This window comes from Coregonus clupeaformis, chromosome 8 (assembly GCF_020615455.1).
Source record: "Coregonus clupeaformis isolate EN_2021a chromosome 8, ASM2061545v1, whole genome shotgun sequence".
Lineage (NCBI taxonomy): Eukaryota > Metazoa > Chordata > Actinopteri > Salmoniformes > Salmonidae > Coregonus > Coregonus clupeaformis.
Window position 1 is genome coordinate 41,386,482 of NC_059199.1, and position 18,234 is coordinate 41,404,715.

General features: G+C 42.2%; 1 protein-coding gene across 2 annotated transcripts in view; it reads left to right on the top strand.

Moving 5' to 3' along the window:
* The first annotated feature begins 3,855 nt into the window (after nt 1-3,855).
* The window catches only part of LOC121572054 (insulin-like growth factor 2 mRNA-binding protein 3), a 31,154-nt gene continuing 16,775 nt past the window's right edge, over nt 3,856-18,234 (top strand). For both annotated transcript variants that reach the window (XM_041883921.2, XM_041883922.2), the window contains exons 1-3: nt 3,856-4,630; nt 5,549-5,609; nt 15,052-15,100. In XM_041883921.2, the coding sequence (XP_041739855.1) occupies nt 4,456-4,630; nt 5,549-5,609; nt 15,052-15,100 (285 nt within the window). In that variant the 5' untranslated portion in view covers nt 3,856-4,455. The remainder of the gene's footprint in view (nt 4,631-5,548; nt 5,610-15,051; nt 15,101-18,234) is intronic.

The following is an 18,234-nucleotide window of genomic DNA, read 5'->3' on the forward strand; positions in this document are numbered from 1 at the left end:
TTCCGTAGAGGTAGGGGGGCTAGCAGGCCAGAGGTAGATGAACGTATGGCAAACGTGCCCTCGTTTGGGTGTAGGGTCTGATCAGAGCTATACCTAATGTATGCTTGGAGGTGTTCAAATTAAGTGACTTGAAGAGTAGTTTGCATCAGAGCTTGGGTCAGCTCCATTTCACCTGAAGACCACTCAGGAAACTAATTTGATATAATTTAATATTTAAACATTTTGATTAATTTTCAAATCATTAGGTTACTTGAACTGAAATGGAATTCATCTGCATAATATTCCCTGAGGTTATCATTCATAAATGTGTTTTCTGTATTGAATTGGAGTAAAACAAATGTACCATGAAATGACGATATACTGCAACTTGATATTAGAAAATTCATTTCTATCAAGAAAACAATTATCAGTTGATTTATTGTTTCACGTAATATTGTACAGTGTCTGAAATGTATCAACATCTCTTTTTCTGGACAGGTTTCTGACAAGTTAATTGCTGTTTTCAAAAAAATATTTAATTATTAAAACATTACTAAAAAGTTCCTATAAGTCACATTTCCTAAGCTATTTCTATGTTCATGACAAGAAATATTCACCAGCAATACTATGCATCACAAATTAAAAAGATCACACTTACATTCACATAAAAGTTGGCCTAGATCCAGAGGCTGACAAAACGGGTCTTGAACAACAATTTCAATGGATAGAGTCCAAAGCAAAACACTTCAAAAACAGTCTTTAACATCACACGTTTTTTAAAAAGGATTATGGAAAGGCAACAAACAGTGTTTTGAACGTTAATGTAAATTAATTTCATATTTTGTCATTTGCTTAGAAACGTTCATTGCCAATAGACATTGTTTTTAAATAGGCCTAGGCAGAAACCCGCCATTTTCTGTGTGGAAGACATTAGTGTAAGTCTATATGGGGACCTCACAGGGGAAAATACCAATACAATTCTTAAAAAACTAAACATTTAAGGAACATTTAATGCAATTTAAGTGCCATATATGAATGTCGGTCTCAAAAAGCTATTTATCCAATATCACATAAATTATAAAAATCCTTAGAGAAAAGGTATCGCACACGTTTTATCGACATTCACTACAACATGGCGTTCACGACAAGAATGTTCCATACGTTCTAGCTCAAGCAGTCAGCCAATAGAATGCATTGAGACTAACAAGAGATGTTTAGAGATATTCGACTGAAGTATAAATAAATAGATAAGGGGATCTCACCCAAAACGGTATCCCTTGTTTCACTGAACAACGGGAACGAATGAGATATTGTTCCCCACAACACGATATATGACTTACTATACATATAGTTTAAACTTCCTTATGGAAAAAAATATCATCCTATTTGGTCTTAAAATCTCACCGATGTATCCCGTGTGCTTTCCATTCATAACAATCTTTAATCATTCCACACCAGACGTAGTCTTGGGTATGAAACTTTCTTTATGTAAGCCTGTTTACCCCTATGGAATACAGCCATACCGACGTTTTCCCCCAAAGAATGGGGGCGGGGACTAATTATGTACATTCCTCACGGATATATCACCCTTTTGCAGTTCCTGAGCGCCTTGTACAAGCCTGGAATCGTAAACGAGAAGGACTGCGCACATTTGTTCGACATAAACAAAGTGTAGACGCTAAGTCACACTAATAGTCCAATCTTTTATCTATATGAACACATAGCCTATTACACATTTCCAGAAAACTGTCTCATATAAACATTTCGTTATTTCACAACACATGGAATTAGAGTTGGACTCATTGAATACATCGAATCAATATAGGCTATTGAACTGCAACGAATTCATAACGCGGTTGTTTATTGATTGTTGAAAGTTGAAAAGGCTTTTATATGAAAGATGACACATATCCTAATGTTCACCATTTAATCAATTACAGGTTAATTTGCGAAGCAGAAGAACGTATAGGCCTAATAAAGGTGTGTTTGAAACCATCTCATATAGGACTTCCTTGTAGTTCTATTTAATTTTATATAAGACAGTTTCCCATCTCCAAATTTTAACTCACTTTATCAACTCAAATAATGGGACTGCTTTTGTGGAGTAGCCTAACATGTATCTAGTTGCATCTTAATTATTTCGTTACATTAAGAATTTATTATCACCTTTATTCATAAGGAGAAAAAAACTTCATTTTTTCGCGCGCTGATTCATATAGAATAGCGGTGCAAAAGAGCCAATGAATGAACACGCTGAGCTCGAGCCAGCGAGAGTAGTAGGGGAGCGAGAATGAGCTCTCTGACTGGTCAATCTTTCCAACCAATAGCAGAGCACTCTATGTTTGGCCAGCACAGAGTACGTCAACTAAAGTGCTGCCAGTGCCATAGCAGAGGGCCTACGGTTTGAGGCTTTGACAATTCCCAATTTATTTCCTTATGCCTAACATGAACATGTCCATAAAACTGAAATCATCAATTGTTCTTATGTTGTCTAGAAACAAAATACTAACTTTTCCTGCAGTATACATTTGAAGAAGGCATTTTATCAATATGGCATTACGTGTTGCCCTCACACATTATTTAAAAGTTGTAAATAAACTATATGCACTCCCATGCATATTGTGTAGTACTAAACAAATTGTATAGGTACTGGCTAAACTATTAACTATCCTACTCTGCTCTGGTATGTGTGCGTAAAATCACTGAAACGCTATTCAACTGTGGCAATGCATGCGTTTCGAATGTGGGCCTATTGAGCCGATAGAAATCCACTTTAGAACGTACAATAATTAGACCGATTCTAATTTTATGTATTACACTTTCATTCTATTATTCCCTCAAAATGTATTTAGGCGAAAATCTTTTATTTTAGCCTAAATATCAGAATGGATAGCCGAAGGACTGAGATCATATATATGCTAAATGTAGCCTTGTAATTTGGTGCTTGTGAATTAAGGTCCACGTTTGAACTTGTGTTGTGAATTTCATCTACCGCTAACTACAATCATTTTACACTGGATACATATTAACAAGTGTAATTCATTGTCTGAAGAAATGTTCTAAGCCTAGCCAGATTGCATTTCAATGAACGTTGCTTGCTTGTTGTCGCCAGTTCGCTAGGGGCATTTCTCTGGATAACATTTTAAAGTGGTTATCCCACTGGCTATAAGGTGAATGCACCTATTTGTAAGTCGCTCTGGATAAGAGCGTCTGCTAAATGACGTAAATGTAAAATGACAAGACCTTCCCTCTCTCTACATAGCAGATATCCCCACGCCGGAATGGTAAGTGGTTCGCCATATGCAGTAGTAGCAAGCTCAATGGATTCCTGGTTCTACTATTGGTTTCTTCTCCAGATAAGTGTTTTCGAAAACAAACAAGCAATCTCGCCCCAAGACACCCTATTCCCCTCTCTGCCATTTCGTGTGGCCATGGACAAATCTGGCATGCTGCTGGACTTTGTATTGTACACTAAAGCAGGGAACCACCTCAATCTTAGAGAAGATGGATGCCGTCATGTGGTTGGTAGTAAGCGTGTCATTCCCAAGTTGACCGGGCCATGGTCCTAGGGGAGGACGCATGCTAGACTTTCATTGATTCAATCCAATTCAATGTGTTTCACATGCATAAATTATAACGTCGTGCGATATAATTTATGAATGACACCTCCCCCTTCTTCCTCTCCCACCATACTGTTCTATACAGGATACCCACCGCAGTCTCGCGTGCGCGCAAAGCCCCGCAACACTGCTCTGCTATATGCGTGCGCGCACTGCTGTTTGACTACTTCGACCAGCGACCAATGGGAAGCGAGGGTTTGCAGAGAAAGGCACACAAATGTGATTCTAGTAAAAGATACACTGGGTTCTCACGGAATCCCTTAACACACGTAGTTCGCCAGGTTTTCCCCCAACACCAATCCACTCTTCCCCTCCTTTTCTCTCGACTCCCGTCTCCATGGTCCCCACCCCGGATTCCCGTGAAATTTTCCCAATCCAACACTTAATTGAGCAACTGGGATTCCTCACGTGCGGGGTTGATTTTAGTTTGAACACGTGGCTCATTCAAAAAAGCCGGAATATCCTCTTTTTTTCCTTCCCCCTTCTTCATATTGGTTTTATTCAGAGGCGGGCACGAGCCTTAACGTGTATGAATTTCTCTGTCTCTTTGCCAAGGGGTTTGGAGGAAGACAAAAAAGTCGCGTCTCCTCCTTTTTCACTCAGTCAGCTATCGTTTTGGAGAGACGGAATAAATAATTAAGATTATAATTTGTTTTATGCGCGATATAGAAGGGCGAGTAAGCGCAAACGCGACGTGGTTGCCCGTCAAATATATCTGTGGCTTCAACTACTGGGGGAAGCACGCCACCGCCACTCCGTTGTAGTAAGGCGATTTTGGCGACTCAAAACACTGCACACCCGAGAGAGCAAATCACGATTTCCTTCTGCGTAAAGATTGTCAATTTCAGCGCAGAACATGAATAAGCTGTACATTGGAAACGTGAGCGAAGAGGCGAGTGCCGAGGACTTGGAAACTATCTTTGAGCAGTGGAAGATTCCGCACAGTAGTCCGTTTCTCGTCAAAACTGGTTATGCGTTTGTGGATTGCCCCGATGAAAAGATTGCAATGATGGCCATCGACATTCTTTCAGGTGAGACAATAAAAAAGGCGTTCGAGCGGTGCTTTAATTGCGGAAATGGCTACGGTTTTTCTTTAACCTCTTTTAGATGGATGCATACATCCAAGCTTGTCTCCTTGCCTCTCACTTGGCCCCTGACACCGTAGAAGGATCGTCCATGCCTTTGATAAATTCAAAGTGTGAACACGAATTTAATCTAGTACAAAAACATTTGAAGAAACTTGTTACAGAGTGGATGAAGGAAAATAACGCCTATCCATTGTAGCGCCATTCAGAGCAATGGGGCGCACAGGCAGTGGCCGCTCATTGTAGGCTTGTGTGTGTGTAACATGGATCACTTCGATTAAATGAACTAAATGTAACTATGTTGTATTGTTACTTTTGTTGCGGCGGTTGAGCTTGCACGCTCTTCGGGGAATAACAAAGTCGCAATGGAAGTATGGCCTAACTTGTTAAATTATAGCATACAGTGCATGTGCCTTATGCTGACACACCAGGTGGCTTAATTGTGTATTGGTTAAATGTAGGCCAACGAAATGAAAGACTAATGCCAAACTACTTTTTCTTTAATTTAGAAACGACAACAAATGTACGAAATGTGGGAGAAAAATTGGCGTTAAGCAGGCGACAGTTGAAATAAAAATTACAATATTACTAAATATCCTCGTATTGAGCTCATGTGTCGTATACTTGTCACGTATACCATATTTAACCGTTTAGAATAGACATTCACGTTGGCTGAAACTTAGTGAAAATAAAGTAATTTGAATGGTCATACAATTGTGCCACCGATTGAAATGAAAGTAATTTCGTGCAAGGCCTTTTTGGTCATAAACTATAGTTGAGGCCTACTTTTGGCTGCCTGGGAGAACAGTTGAAGAGTACTAAACTAATTGTTTACTAAAATTGCATTTATTCTCCTCACTATAGGTAAAGTTGAACTACATGGAAAACTCCTAGAAGTGGAGCACTCGGTCCCTAAACGTCAAAGGTAAAGTCTGATTATAAACTCTTGTATTGTCCAACTGGTCCATTTACGCTATAAGGGGCTGCTGCGGTCCTCTGCCAAATTGTACATATCTCCATGACCCTTTTCTGGAAACATGTTATTTTTGTACCGTTATTTGATTGAAGCCGTCTGTGTCTTGGAATCAGTGGGTTTGGGGCGTCAGCAGGAAGTGAAGGGACAGAATGTCTGTTCATTTGGGGAAAGCAGAAATTCATAGGCTGTATGGGTGTAGAGGTCGAATTATAAGGGCATGCGGGATCTCATACCGTCACGCCTGTGGCGACCTAAAATATGCCTCTTAATTTTTTTCAATAATAATGTACCTTATTTTAGACACGATACCTATCTGTGGAAGTTGTTAGCCTGTATAGTGCAAATCTCCAAGTGTTTTACACTATTCTATGCAGCAATAGCATACTGGGCCTGCTTAAGTGTGTGTACATATATGCGTGTGTGTAAAGGCTTGTGGTGGGGCGTAGGCCCCTCTGAAGTCGTCCAATTGAGAAGGATCTGCCCGTGATTCTCCCTGGCTGCCCCACGCTTCTGTTCGAATCTACTCGCTCATTGTGGTGGTGCACGAGATGGACTCCCAAACGCGATTGGAATGGGCGGTTTAGGGCCTAGTCACGGAAAAACCCCGGTCTGCGAAAGACCATGTAGCTCCGTGTAGGCTACAGTCAACATGATTAAACTATGCTGAGTTATAGCATTTAGTCTGAGGCGATATTGATCCTCATTTACGTGGAAGAGGGACAAAAAAATGCAACAATTTGGCGTGGTGTGTAGGATTTCCCGCCACATGGAACAATTTGTTCATTAATAAACATTTCTTGGATTTTAATTGCTATCATTGAAATTAGTACTTATTGTGAGGATTTGGAGGAAGAGGATTTAGAGCCAAAATGCACTTTAATGTGTTAGAAATAAATAGGCATTTTAATTATTTAAATAATTTGGGCTAAAAGCAGTGCATAAAGGTAGGCTACTGCTATGTTTGTAAGGAATTAGAATCAAGCATGTGATCACCACGTTTAAAAATGTATATTGAAGTGAAGTTTAACAGAATTATGATTTGTATAATTGCCGATAACACCATTTAGGCCTACTAAATCGAATAATCGGTTTTATTGACGTTCTGCACAAAATGGCGTGAACATATTTAAAATATAAAATTATTATAGTGGACATTTATTTGCATGCATTGAATTGTCGAAGTTAGGGCCTAAATGAATTTATGCCAGGGCTTCCCCTGAATGCATTTACTGTTTTTTGCTCGCTCATTATTGGGATGGAATCATGAACCTATAAAAAAAAAAAGACTAATCACTGCTTATTTTGCTGACCTTTCCCCTCCAAAAGTGATGCTAGTTATTTTTGGCTAAATGATTAGTCTTTGACATCTGTAGGTTTACACACACTGGCGATTGTAGTGGTAGGCCTTTATAGTGACGTGTAAGCCTGGCGCTTGTTGGCCTCCACCTATGAAAAAAGATTAAGTCCCCCTTTTGCCACAGGAAAGATAGGAGCGACTGGGAACAGTATCCTGCCCATTACACACACACACACACACTGGGGCCCCTCTGCATTCCAGCCCGCTGAGTGTCAGCTGGAGGCTCGGCCAATCACCACGACTTAACCTTTGAACTGGTGGGGAAGGGGAAGTGCGCGCAAGGAGGCCGAGGCTCCCAGAGTCCTCCACAGGGTTCTAGGGTGGGACCATAGACATTAAAACCAGTAGATAGTGATAGCTCTGACGTCATCCACTTATTCCTATGGAGAACTCCCAATGGCTCATGAAGCCGGAAGTATTTGAATTTGAAGCGCGCCATATTGCTGAATGGCACCCAAAAATCTTTACGGATCATGGTGAAAGTGGCCGTAACTGGCAAAGGATCATGGTCAATGTAGTCATTTTCATCCTGCCTGAGAAAGTCAACCTTAATGTCTAAGGCAGGGGTATTCAAGTCTTGCCCTACAAGTTCCAGAGCCTGATGGTTTTCTGTTCTACCTGATAATTAATTGCACCCACCTGGTGTCCCAGGTCTAAATCAGTCCCTGATTAGAGCGGAACAATGGGGGAGAGAGCAGTGGAACTGGCTTCGAGGTCCAGAGTTGAGTTTGAGGGGTCTATGGCATGAGAGCACGAGCCTCATCGTAGCCTGCCGGCCCGTGATTGTTCTGTCAGCACTTGGGATGTTTCCCATTTATAAATCAGACCCGTCCTGAAATTCTGCGCACGAACAAGTATTAAAACTCCACCTGAAAAACATCCGTCATTCACCTTTTATGGTGACAACGCCCTAATTTCTGTATACTTTGGAAGTATTGGAATTAGGCAAAGGCAGTTTTCTAAAGAAAATGGCAATGGCGAACTTGATCAAATGTCTTTGGTGGTTTGATGGCAGAATGTTACACTTTTGCAGTGACATTTGCTGTAGGCTACCTGACAGACGACAAGTTTCTGAAAGACACACACCATTGCAAATTGCTGTGGACCTGTAAACAGATTGTTTGTTAATGTTTTGTATTTCCTTTTATTTAACCTATATGCTTCTCTGCCCGCGACTTCTGAAACAATGTCTACTTAGTGGTAGCCATACGCTACCAATGGCACATGAAGCCGGAAGTATTTGAATTTGAAGCGCGCTATATTGCTGAATGCACCAAAAGATGAACTGTCTGTTCACCTGTTAAATTCTACTGTTTGTAGTAAACCACGCTCCCTATCTTATTCATAGAGCAAAATGCTTGAAAAAGTACTTGAAATAATAGACTGTCTAATGGGCCCAATTAATTTGTTGTAGGATACTTTGGGAATATGAACCCATCAAGGCCAGAAAAGGTGAGGAATTTATTCTGCAAAGGTTATGAAAATATGTATTATGTTTACAAAGAAAATATTGCCTACGCAAGAAATTTGAAATTACAGTATTGAGATGTACAGAAGCAGCCTATAATCGTCTGTTCTTCCGTTAAACTGCGCTCCGGACGGACGGCATAAAACAAATGACTTCAAATAGTTTACTTATTTACTACTGTGAAGGGTGTCCTATTAAACGAGAGATGGGAAGAATGGTATTCTAACTTGTAGGCCTGTAGGGTACCTCGTGAGTATGAAACATCACAGAAAAGGTGAGGAATTTATTCTGCAATAATCATAGAAATTATATAATTAATATAGCCTAGGAAAATAGATGCATATTTCTAATTATTTTAGATTGCAAATATAAATGAAATTGATGTTCTCTCTTCTCACTAACGGCAAACGATTGCATCTTGTTATTAACCTGTTATTTGTTATGAACAAACGTGTCCATCTTATCCCCCATTTTAACCAAATACTAGGCTACTTGCCTGCTTGCAATGCAATAGTTCCACCACTAGAAGCTGTGCTTACGCATGGTCTAAAGTTTGCGGGAAGGTAAATGCCAACTTTTGCGTGTGAACTAGCGCACGCATGTTTTGGGTCATATTTTGTACGTACACACGGTTTATAAATGAGGTCCCAGGGCTTTTGGCACTGCTATGACCAGCAGAAATTGTGACTTCACGCTCCAGACCAGACACTGGAGGGTCCTGGTTGGGATGGGCACATCGAGGTGTGCATGTGGCGAGAGGGGTGCAGATTGTTGGGGACGGGTGGGGGCTTTGTATTGGTGCAAGTGTGCCATTTGCCTTAGTCCTACTCAAACGACATTTTCCATATTCATTGGTTAATCTTTGGCCTACGTACTGTAATCACTGTAGCTTGATCATGAGGGGTTACAAGAGTTGAAAATGTAATAATGCAAGAAGTTAAGGTTATTCTTGGGCCAGCGGCCTGCCAGAGAAATTTAGGGTATAGATGTATTTTGGCTACTTATAGTTCGCTCACTAATTACTTTTATTTCATATTGATGTTTAACTCTCATGCCTTATTATCTGCACTAGTGAGTGGTTGTAGGACACACATAGACCCCTATAACATTTTACACTGTGACCTGATTTTAAAGCTATATTCATTAGTTTATGAGTAAAAAAAAGTATTCCCATCCCCATCTGTTTATAAAATGAAAATGGCATGATTTGAGAGGTGGCCCGTGTGTGTCGGTTCGATCAGGCAGGTCGAGGGGCGAGTAGGAAGCTGCTGTGTAAGTGTTCACTTGATGAATCAGTGTTACTGAATGTCAGTAATGATCCACCAAAATTCCACAACTCGTAGCAGTCTGACTTGTGAAGATGGTACAACTTGAACCTAGTTTAGTATTAGTCTTGGACCATTTTTATATATTTTTTTTATACCAGAACAAATCTGAAGTTGTATTGACACAGTAACTTTCTCACACGTTCTAAAACCGCAGATGTAGATAAAATATTACCAATATTCTCATCAAATGGCGAGGGGGTAGGTCATGAAATCCTAACCATCGTCATTTAAACAACAAATACACCCATTGCTCTATTCCTTTAATTAACAGACAAAAAAAAATCCCAAGTCATAAAAGCAAAGCCCACTTCCATGGCCATTCTAACCCAGTAACTGTGGCTTTGTGAGGAGTAGTAGTTCCCAGCTCTTATTAAATAATTTGGGGTCAGGGGGTCACTGTGGGGCCCATCCTGCAAAGAAGGGATTTTGGACGGAAGCTCGGGGGTGCCCGAAATTCTCTATGTCCCCTTGTCCCATCTAGCTAGCGGGACTAGAGGTCCCTAAACTCGCTCATGCTTATCATGGAGCGAGAGACACTGATAGTGTGGACTTTCATGCTAGAGAACCATTGCATACCATGCTGCAGGGAAAGTAACGTTTTTAGCTATTTACGTGTGTAAATCATCAACAGATGTCATTTTATAATGTTCAAATTCTTGCTCAAACCAATTTAGCAAATTTTTTGCTATCAACTTTTGCATTTTTTTGCTGTAGAATGGACACTTTTGTGTAAAGTGGAAGGGCCTATATAAGAGTGCAGTGGAAAGTGAGCAGTTTTGAGTTCAGTCATTCAGAACGCCTGCATACTGAATAGTCAATGAGTGTGGATGGATGGGCGTTGAGCATGGTATTGGATGGATGGGGGGGGGTGTAGTTACATGGATGAGCATGGTAGTGAGAAACTGGGATGGATGTGGTGCAGTCATGTTGCTCGACATGGGATTTCTCCTATGGGCTATACACACACTACGGCGACACAGGCCCTAGGTCTCAGCTGGGCCATGGTCTGTCGGAGGGAGGCGGGGCTCTTGAATGTGTAGAATGTTGAGTTTAAAAGTAAATAAGGTTTCATCACATGACAACTCGGCCCTCACGGTCCCCCCACCCCTCCATGTTTCTGTCAGTGGACTTTGTGTCCATGGCAACGGGAGCCCCTCCCCCACAGGGCAGAGAGGGCCCTTGTTACCCCCCCTTTTCCAAAATCAAAGGCTGGGACTGGGGAATGCACGTCCCCATACGCCGGCTGGCTCCGTCTGTGTGTGGAGCTATAGGTTAATCCGGCTGGAAGTGCTTGGCGCATTTGTACATTTTGCACAGTTCCCACTGCAATGCAGAGCAACACACACACGGAAAAAGGGGGCCGGATCAGCCAGGAAAGGCACAGTAGACCGGAAAGGGCCGGAATTTCTCTCGGAAGCTTGTTGGGATTATTATTATTTAATTTTTTTCCAATTCGCCATTTAGAATGTATTATCTTTATGGTCCAAATAAATGAATAGAATTCATTTGAGGCCCTGTTGGCGTGACCATGCTGAAAGGTCCTCCAGATTGAGTGTGTGTGTTAAAGAATATGTAAATGTTTTTGTTGTATGGTATGTAGGGGGTGGAAATAAATACATTAATAATAACGGTAAATGGCATTGAACTTTCCCCTACTAGGTTTTCACTGTGGCCTAGTCCTGCATGTACAGTTGAAGTCGGAAGTGTACATACACCTTAGCCAAATACATTTAAACTCAGTTTTTCACAATTCCTGACATTTAATCCTAGTAAAAATTCCCTGTCTTAGGTCAGTTAGGATCACCACTTTATTTTAAGAATGTGAAATGTCAGAATAATAGTAGAGAATGATTTATTTCAGCTTTTATTTCTTTCATCACATTCCCAGTGGGTCAGAAGTTTACATACACTCAATTAGTATTTGGTAGGATTGCCTTTAAATTGTTTAACTTGGGTCAAACGTTTCGGGTAGCCTTCCATAAGCTTCCCACAATAAGTTGGGTGAATGTTGGCCCATTCCTCCTGACAGAGCTGGTGTAACTGAGTCAGGTTTGTAGGCCTCCTTGCTCGCACACACTTTTTTAGTTCTGCCCACACATTTTCTATAGGATTGAGGACAGGGCTTTGTGATGGCCACTCGAATACCTTGACTTTGTTGTCCTTAAGCCATTTTGCCACAACTTTGGAAGTATGCTTGGGGTCATTATCCATTTGGAAGACCCATTTGCGACCAAGCTTTAACTTCCTGACTGATGTCTTGAGATGTTGCTTCAATATATCCACATAATTGTCCTTCCTCATGATGCCATCTATTTTCTGAAGTGCACCAGTCCCTCCTGCAGCAAAGCACCCCCACAGCATGATGCTGCCACCCCCGTGCTTCACGGTTGGGATGGTGTTCTTCGGCTTGCAAGCATCCCCCTTTCTCCTCCAAACATAACGATGGTCATTATGGCCAAACAGTTCTATTTTTGTTTCATCAGACCAGAGGACATTTCTCCAAAAAGTACGATCTTTGTCCCCATGTGCAGTTGCAAACCGTAGTCTGGCTTTTTTATGGCGGTTTTGGAGCAGTGGCTTCTTCCTTGCTGAGCGGCCTTTCAGGTTATGTCGATATAGGACTCGTTTTACTGTGGATATAGATACTTTTGTACCTGTTTCCTCCAGCATCTTCACAAGGTCCTTTTGCTGCTGTTCTGGGATTGATTTGCACTTTTCGCACCAAAGTATGTTCATCTCTAGGAGACGGAACGCGTCTCCTTCCTGAGCGGTATGACGGCTGCATGGTACCATGGTGTTTATACTTGCATATTATTGTTTGTACAGATGAACATGGTACCTTCAGGCATTTGGAAATTGCTCCCAAGGATGAACCAGACTTGTGGAGGTCTATTTGGCTTTTCTTTTGATTTTCCCATGATGTCAAGCAAAGAGGCACTGTGTTTGAAGGTAGGCTTTGAAATACATCCACAGGTACACCTCCAATTGACTCAAATGGTGTCAATTAGCCTATCAGAAGCTTCTAAAGCCATGACATCATTTTCTGGAATTTTCCAAGCTGTTTAAAGGCACAGTCAACTTAGTGTATGTAAACTTCTGACCCACTGGAATTGTGATACAGTGAATTATAAGTAAACAATTGTTGGAAAAATTACTTGTCATGCACAAAGATGTCCTAACCGACTTGCCAAAAGTATAGTTTGTTAACAAGACATTTGTGGAGTGGTTGAAAAACAGGTTTTAATGACTCCAACCTAAGTGTATGTAAACTTCCGACTTCAACTGTATGTAAGCCCACAAACCTTCTAGCCTGCAGATGTGGATTTCTGTGTATCACATTTTTAAGTATGCTCCAATGTAAAACGTGTTTACTCTGGGTCATGTGTACATAATGAACAGTGTGAGCTGGGCCCGTGTGGGTGGTGGGCTGAGAAACATATTTAAGGCTACCAACCAGCCTTTTCATAAAAACGAACACTTGACTAATTCGTTGACTTGCATAGTTTAAAATGGTTGAGTAGGAAAGCATGTTTTCAATTTGAACACAATCGTATTTCGATTGTATAGTCTATTGGATTTCTCTACTCTTAAACTTTAAGTCAGTGAAGAACAGGAGGGTGATATGCACACCCTGAACTTGAGAAATAAATAATGCTAATGAAGAATTGAGAGGCACACGGAATATTACTGCTCCACAAAGCTTTAGTCCTGACCCACAAAATACAATGTTAACAATGTCATTTTTGTCAGGTGTCAAAGGGTCTTTTGACATTTCATGTTAACAACGCTGAAGTCTTAATTACCAGGTCAAACCTGTGCTTTTAGCCAATTATATGGATTTTTTTTTTCTGGTCCTAGTGGAAGGAGTTCGTTGTGTTTTGTGGTGTAGCTTATGTCTTGTCAAGAGGTCTGTGGGAGAAGTTTCCAGTAAGATTGTAGCGGTTAGGAGTGTTTTGTGGGTGTGGAACTGAGTAGGGGTCACAGTTTGCGCTGGAACTCCCAGCTGCATGTACACAGTGTTCCTTTAGTGCGTGTGAGAACAGGTGTTGGACTTTAGAACAGCCTGGACACTTTTCCCACGTTTATATTATCTCCCTGGTCTAAACTATCACTTTTTTTATTAAACATGTCACAATTACAATTTACATTGTACATTTTAGTCATTTAGCAGACACTTATCCAGAGCGACTTACAGTAGTGAGTGCATACTTTTTTCCAATACTGATTCCCCGTGGGAATCGAACCCACAACCCTGGCGTTGCATGCGCCATGCTCTACCAACTGAGCCACACGGGACCCGTCTGGAAGTGTGTATATCCACAACTCCAACCAAGCATCTTTATGACCTCTAAAGTATTTGGGTCCTTGGTGTTAACAATGTTTTCATTGTGGAACCAAAAGTTTGAAAAACAGGGCATTCTGAATACTGAACCAGAGTTGTACAGTAATTTGTAGGATAGTCTGTTCTGCACTGCTGTGCTCCTGTTGACTGCGATGTGAGCGCTCCTTCCGTTCTGAATCCCCATCTGTTCTCTCTGCACTGACACAGCTAGTGGAGGTTCCCTCTTTCCTGGGCTTGGCATCCCTCCCTTTTCTGCGCTCCTTCCCTCCCTCTCCTCCTCTACGCTCTCCTCTGTCTTCTTCCTTTCTGTCCGTCCTTCTCCCATCCACCTTTCTCTCTCCTTTCTGCTCCATGACATTCCTCCCCTCCTTTGTCTCTTCCTTTTTCCTTCACCCTCTCCTCTCCCTACCTCTCCTTGCCATGCACTCCTCTCTCCCTACCTCTCCTTGCCATGCACTCCTCTCTCCCTCTCCTCTCTCCCTCTCCTCTCCCTACCTCTCCTTGCCATGCACTCCTCTCTCCCTCTCCTCTCCTTGCCATGCACTCCTCTCTCCCTCCCGATGCTTCTCATTATCAACTGGTTTGAACAGTTTCTCCACACGGTCAAGCTACCAGTCCAACAATGCAACAGCCTCTCACCTTCCTCCTCTCCCATCCATTCATCCCTCCTCCGGTGCAGACCCGCTGGGCTTGGGAGTGGTATTAAAACATTAGTCATGTCCACAGCTTGTGCACATCTCCTCTCTTAGAGCACAGAATGATTTGAAGGAGGCACCTACTAGCTTGCTGGTGTTTTTAATTTTGTATTTAAAAAAAAAAGGGTCAATTTGTCCTTTAGCCCAACCAACCCCTGACGCTGACTGACTCTCCCCTCTCTACCCCTCTCTTTCCTGTAGGAGCTGTAAGCTGCAGATCAGGAACATCCCGCCTCATCTGCAGTGGGAGGTAAGTGTTAATTGGTAAAGCTTTGGATCTATCGATCGATACTGGGTCCTTTTCAATGGGAACAAACATTTAAAAAATGCTTTGAAACAGGAAGTGAAAGTAAGCCTTTTTATTGGGTGTAAAGGAGTCCACTGAAGAAGTTCGTTGCCATCTTTGCGTCCTGTTTTGGATCCACTCATTAGTTCTTTAGAACAGAGGCTGATATTCCAGGTCGCCATTTTCTTCTGGCTGTCTCGTTATGGTACTTTTACAGTTAGGCTTGCGCCTCAAATGGCACCCTATTTTTATAGTGCACTACTTTTAACCAGGGCCCATAGGGTGCCATTTGGTACTTAGTTTACCTTTTTTGTAGTACAGGTAGTAATTTAGCAGTGGATTTTGTCGTACTATTTTGGCCAGAACTCGATAAGGAGGTAAGTGAGTACTAGCATAAAGCAAGCATAGGACAGTCTTTTTAAAGCTATTGTTGGTGGTTTTATTATTTTATTTAACTAGGCAAACATTATTGGGCACAGAATGGTAATGGCAGTATCAGAATAAAGGTGATGAGCATATTTCAAATGTGCCTACATTAACTCATCTGTTTCATTGCTGCAGACTTGTTGGTAGTCGTGCTCATGCCGTGTGTGTAATCAATGGAACTGTGATAATCGGTGTAACGCCAGAGGATTGCCTTTTAGGCGAGTGACCTAGTGAACTACAGGTGTACAATAAGGTGTATTGTGCAACATGAGTGTGACACACAAATGGTGTGTGTGCGTGCCCCCGGCCTGTGAGAGATCACACACCTCGCTCATGCAGACATGGTCACATCTCTTGTTATTTCTACACACCATCTACTCCCATTCATTCTCAATGTATCAATTGGATATTGACCTGCAGTAGTGCCTTCAGAAATTGGATTTATAGTAGCTGTGAATTGTCCAGTTTGCCTGGTGAGAAGCAGACGCATTCTTAGTAGGCTTGGGAGATAAACCGTATACCAGGGTATTTCGAAATACAGATGGTATAATTTTCCCCGTAGCAGGGGTGTGTGCTATGCATTAGGTTTGCTAACTTGCTAGCTAAGTGCCTAGATGTCAAGATCAAGCTTCTTGGTTACAGCAGAGACATTCAATCCCCTCCTGTATCAAGATCCTTGGTGTCTAAATTGTTTTGTGCGTCAAAAACAGTGTACCAAAAACATTTTTTGGTTTAAACATTTTTTATACTTCTGGTAATACAGTATACCCCAGTATGGTACGAACAGTATGACAATCTGGATAACGCCCAACCCTAAAGCTTCGTGAGTCATCGCCGGTATTGCCACAGGTTGCTCATTTAGTTCCACTTGTCTGTAAAAAATGTTATCATTGATCCTTTCTGCTCGCAATCTAAATAAGAGAATGGAGTGGGTCTGTATCACAGGAAACCTCTATAATAAATAATATAATATGCCATTTAGCAGACGCTTTTATCCAAAGCGACTTAGTCATGCGTGCATACATTTTTTAGTTTTTGTGTATGGGTGGTCCCGGGGATCGAACCCACTACCTTGGCGTTACAAGCGCCGTGCTCTACCAGCTGAGCTACAGAGGACTACTTTAGCAAAGGGCTGTTTCATGTCTCATTTTGACCAAATAGAATACAGTTAACGGACAACGTTTTCTCTTCCATTCTAAACTCGTAGTGCATAGGCCAAAGTATGACTGATTCGAGTTTCTCCACCTTTGACCAAACTGTTCTAAATGGACACAAAGCATTTTACACTGGTGGTCTTGTGCTGTGTAAATGGGTGGTAGCATATAGCATTTTGACCAAGGTTTGAATGGGGGAGGGAGGGGGCACTGAACACAGAAGTCTTTGACGTAAAGGAGACCTTGTATCTTATCAGGGAGATAACATGGTGCCTCAGCACACAGCCATGCAGGCAGAGAGCTGGCTTGTTCGCTAGGCTAGCTCGCAGTGGGTGAGTGGGCCTGCTCTATGTTGCCTCCATGTGCTATGGACAGACACTCACAGAATGTGTAGCATTACTCCTGTCCCACCCCTCCCCCAACCCAACCACCGCTTCCTGCAGGAATGCACTCCACCCTTTCCTGAATGGCCTGGATTCTCATTGGCTGAGCCCTGGAGACGGGCAGACGTGGCAGCCAGTGAACATGGAGCTGCTCCTCGCCACAAGGAATGTCTGATCAGTGCTGGGAACAGCCAATGGGAGGGCTTTGAGATGGTTCAGGGGCGGGAGGGAAGGGGATTGGTGGGTTGGGAGAAAGAGGGCTGGGAGGGAAGCTGATTGGTCAGAAATGGGGGTTGAGTGCTCGTGGGTGTGGCTTTCAGTAAGCCTGGGCATGTTTGTAGGTCCTCTGCCTGTAGGTTGCGTTTGGACTCCTGTCCCTCGCTCTCTCTCCCACCTTCTCACCCCCCCCGACTCTTTCTCTAAGGAGTGAATAAAGATCAGTTCAGCTTGATAATGTGGGGAAATTAAATTTAATGAACACAATTTTGAAAGATCTCTCTCCTGTTCAACAATGTAATTGAATGGTGTGATTCACCAGTAGGAAGACCTTACGTATCACGCGTCTCAGGAGGAGTGCTGATCTAAGATCATGTCCCCTCTGTCCATGTAATCACATTCATTGTGATCTAAAAGGCAGATTTTTATTTTTTTTGTCATTTAGCTGGCGCTCTTATCCAGAGCGACTTACATGAGCAATTAGGGTTAAGTGCCTTGCTCAAGGGCACATCGACAGATTTTTCACCTAGTTGGCTCGGGGATTAGAACCAGCGACCTTTCGGTTACTGGCACAACGCTCTTAACCATTAAGCTACCTGCCGCCCTGCTAGAAATTATCCTAGATCAGCACTTCTACTCCGAGATGCTTGATACATAGCCTGGTTGATGGGTGGTATTGAAGGGCCAGTTAGTTGGGTCACAGGGCTGATTACAACTTAGGGTATATCACAAATCTAGCTAGATGTACTCAGGCTTATCTAAAATGAGCTAGCTTCAGTTAGCTTCACATTCCAGCTCAGGCTTCATCAATGTTACGAAGGTAGATATTGATCGCGCACCCGCCGCTTACTGGAGCCTGCTCGAGCCGGGCTTGCAACTGCGCGTTAATGTTGCACATGGCTAGTCAAACGCTGAACTC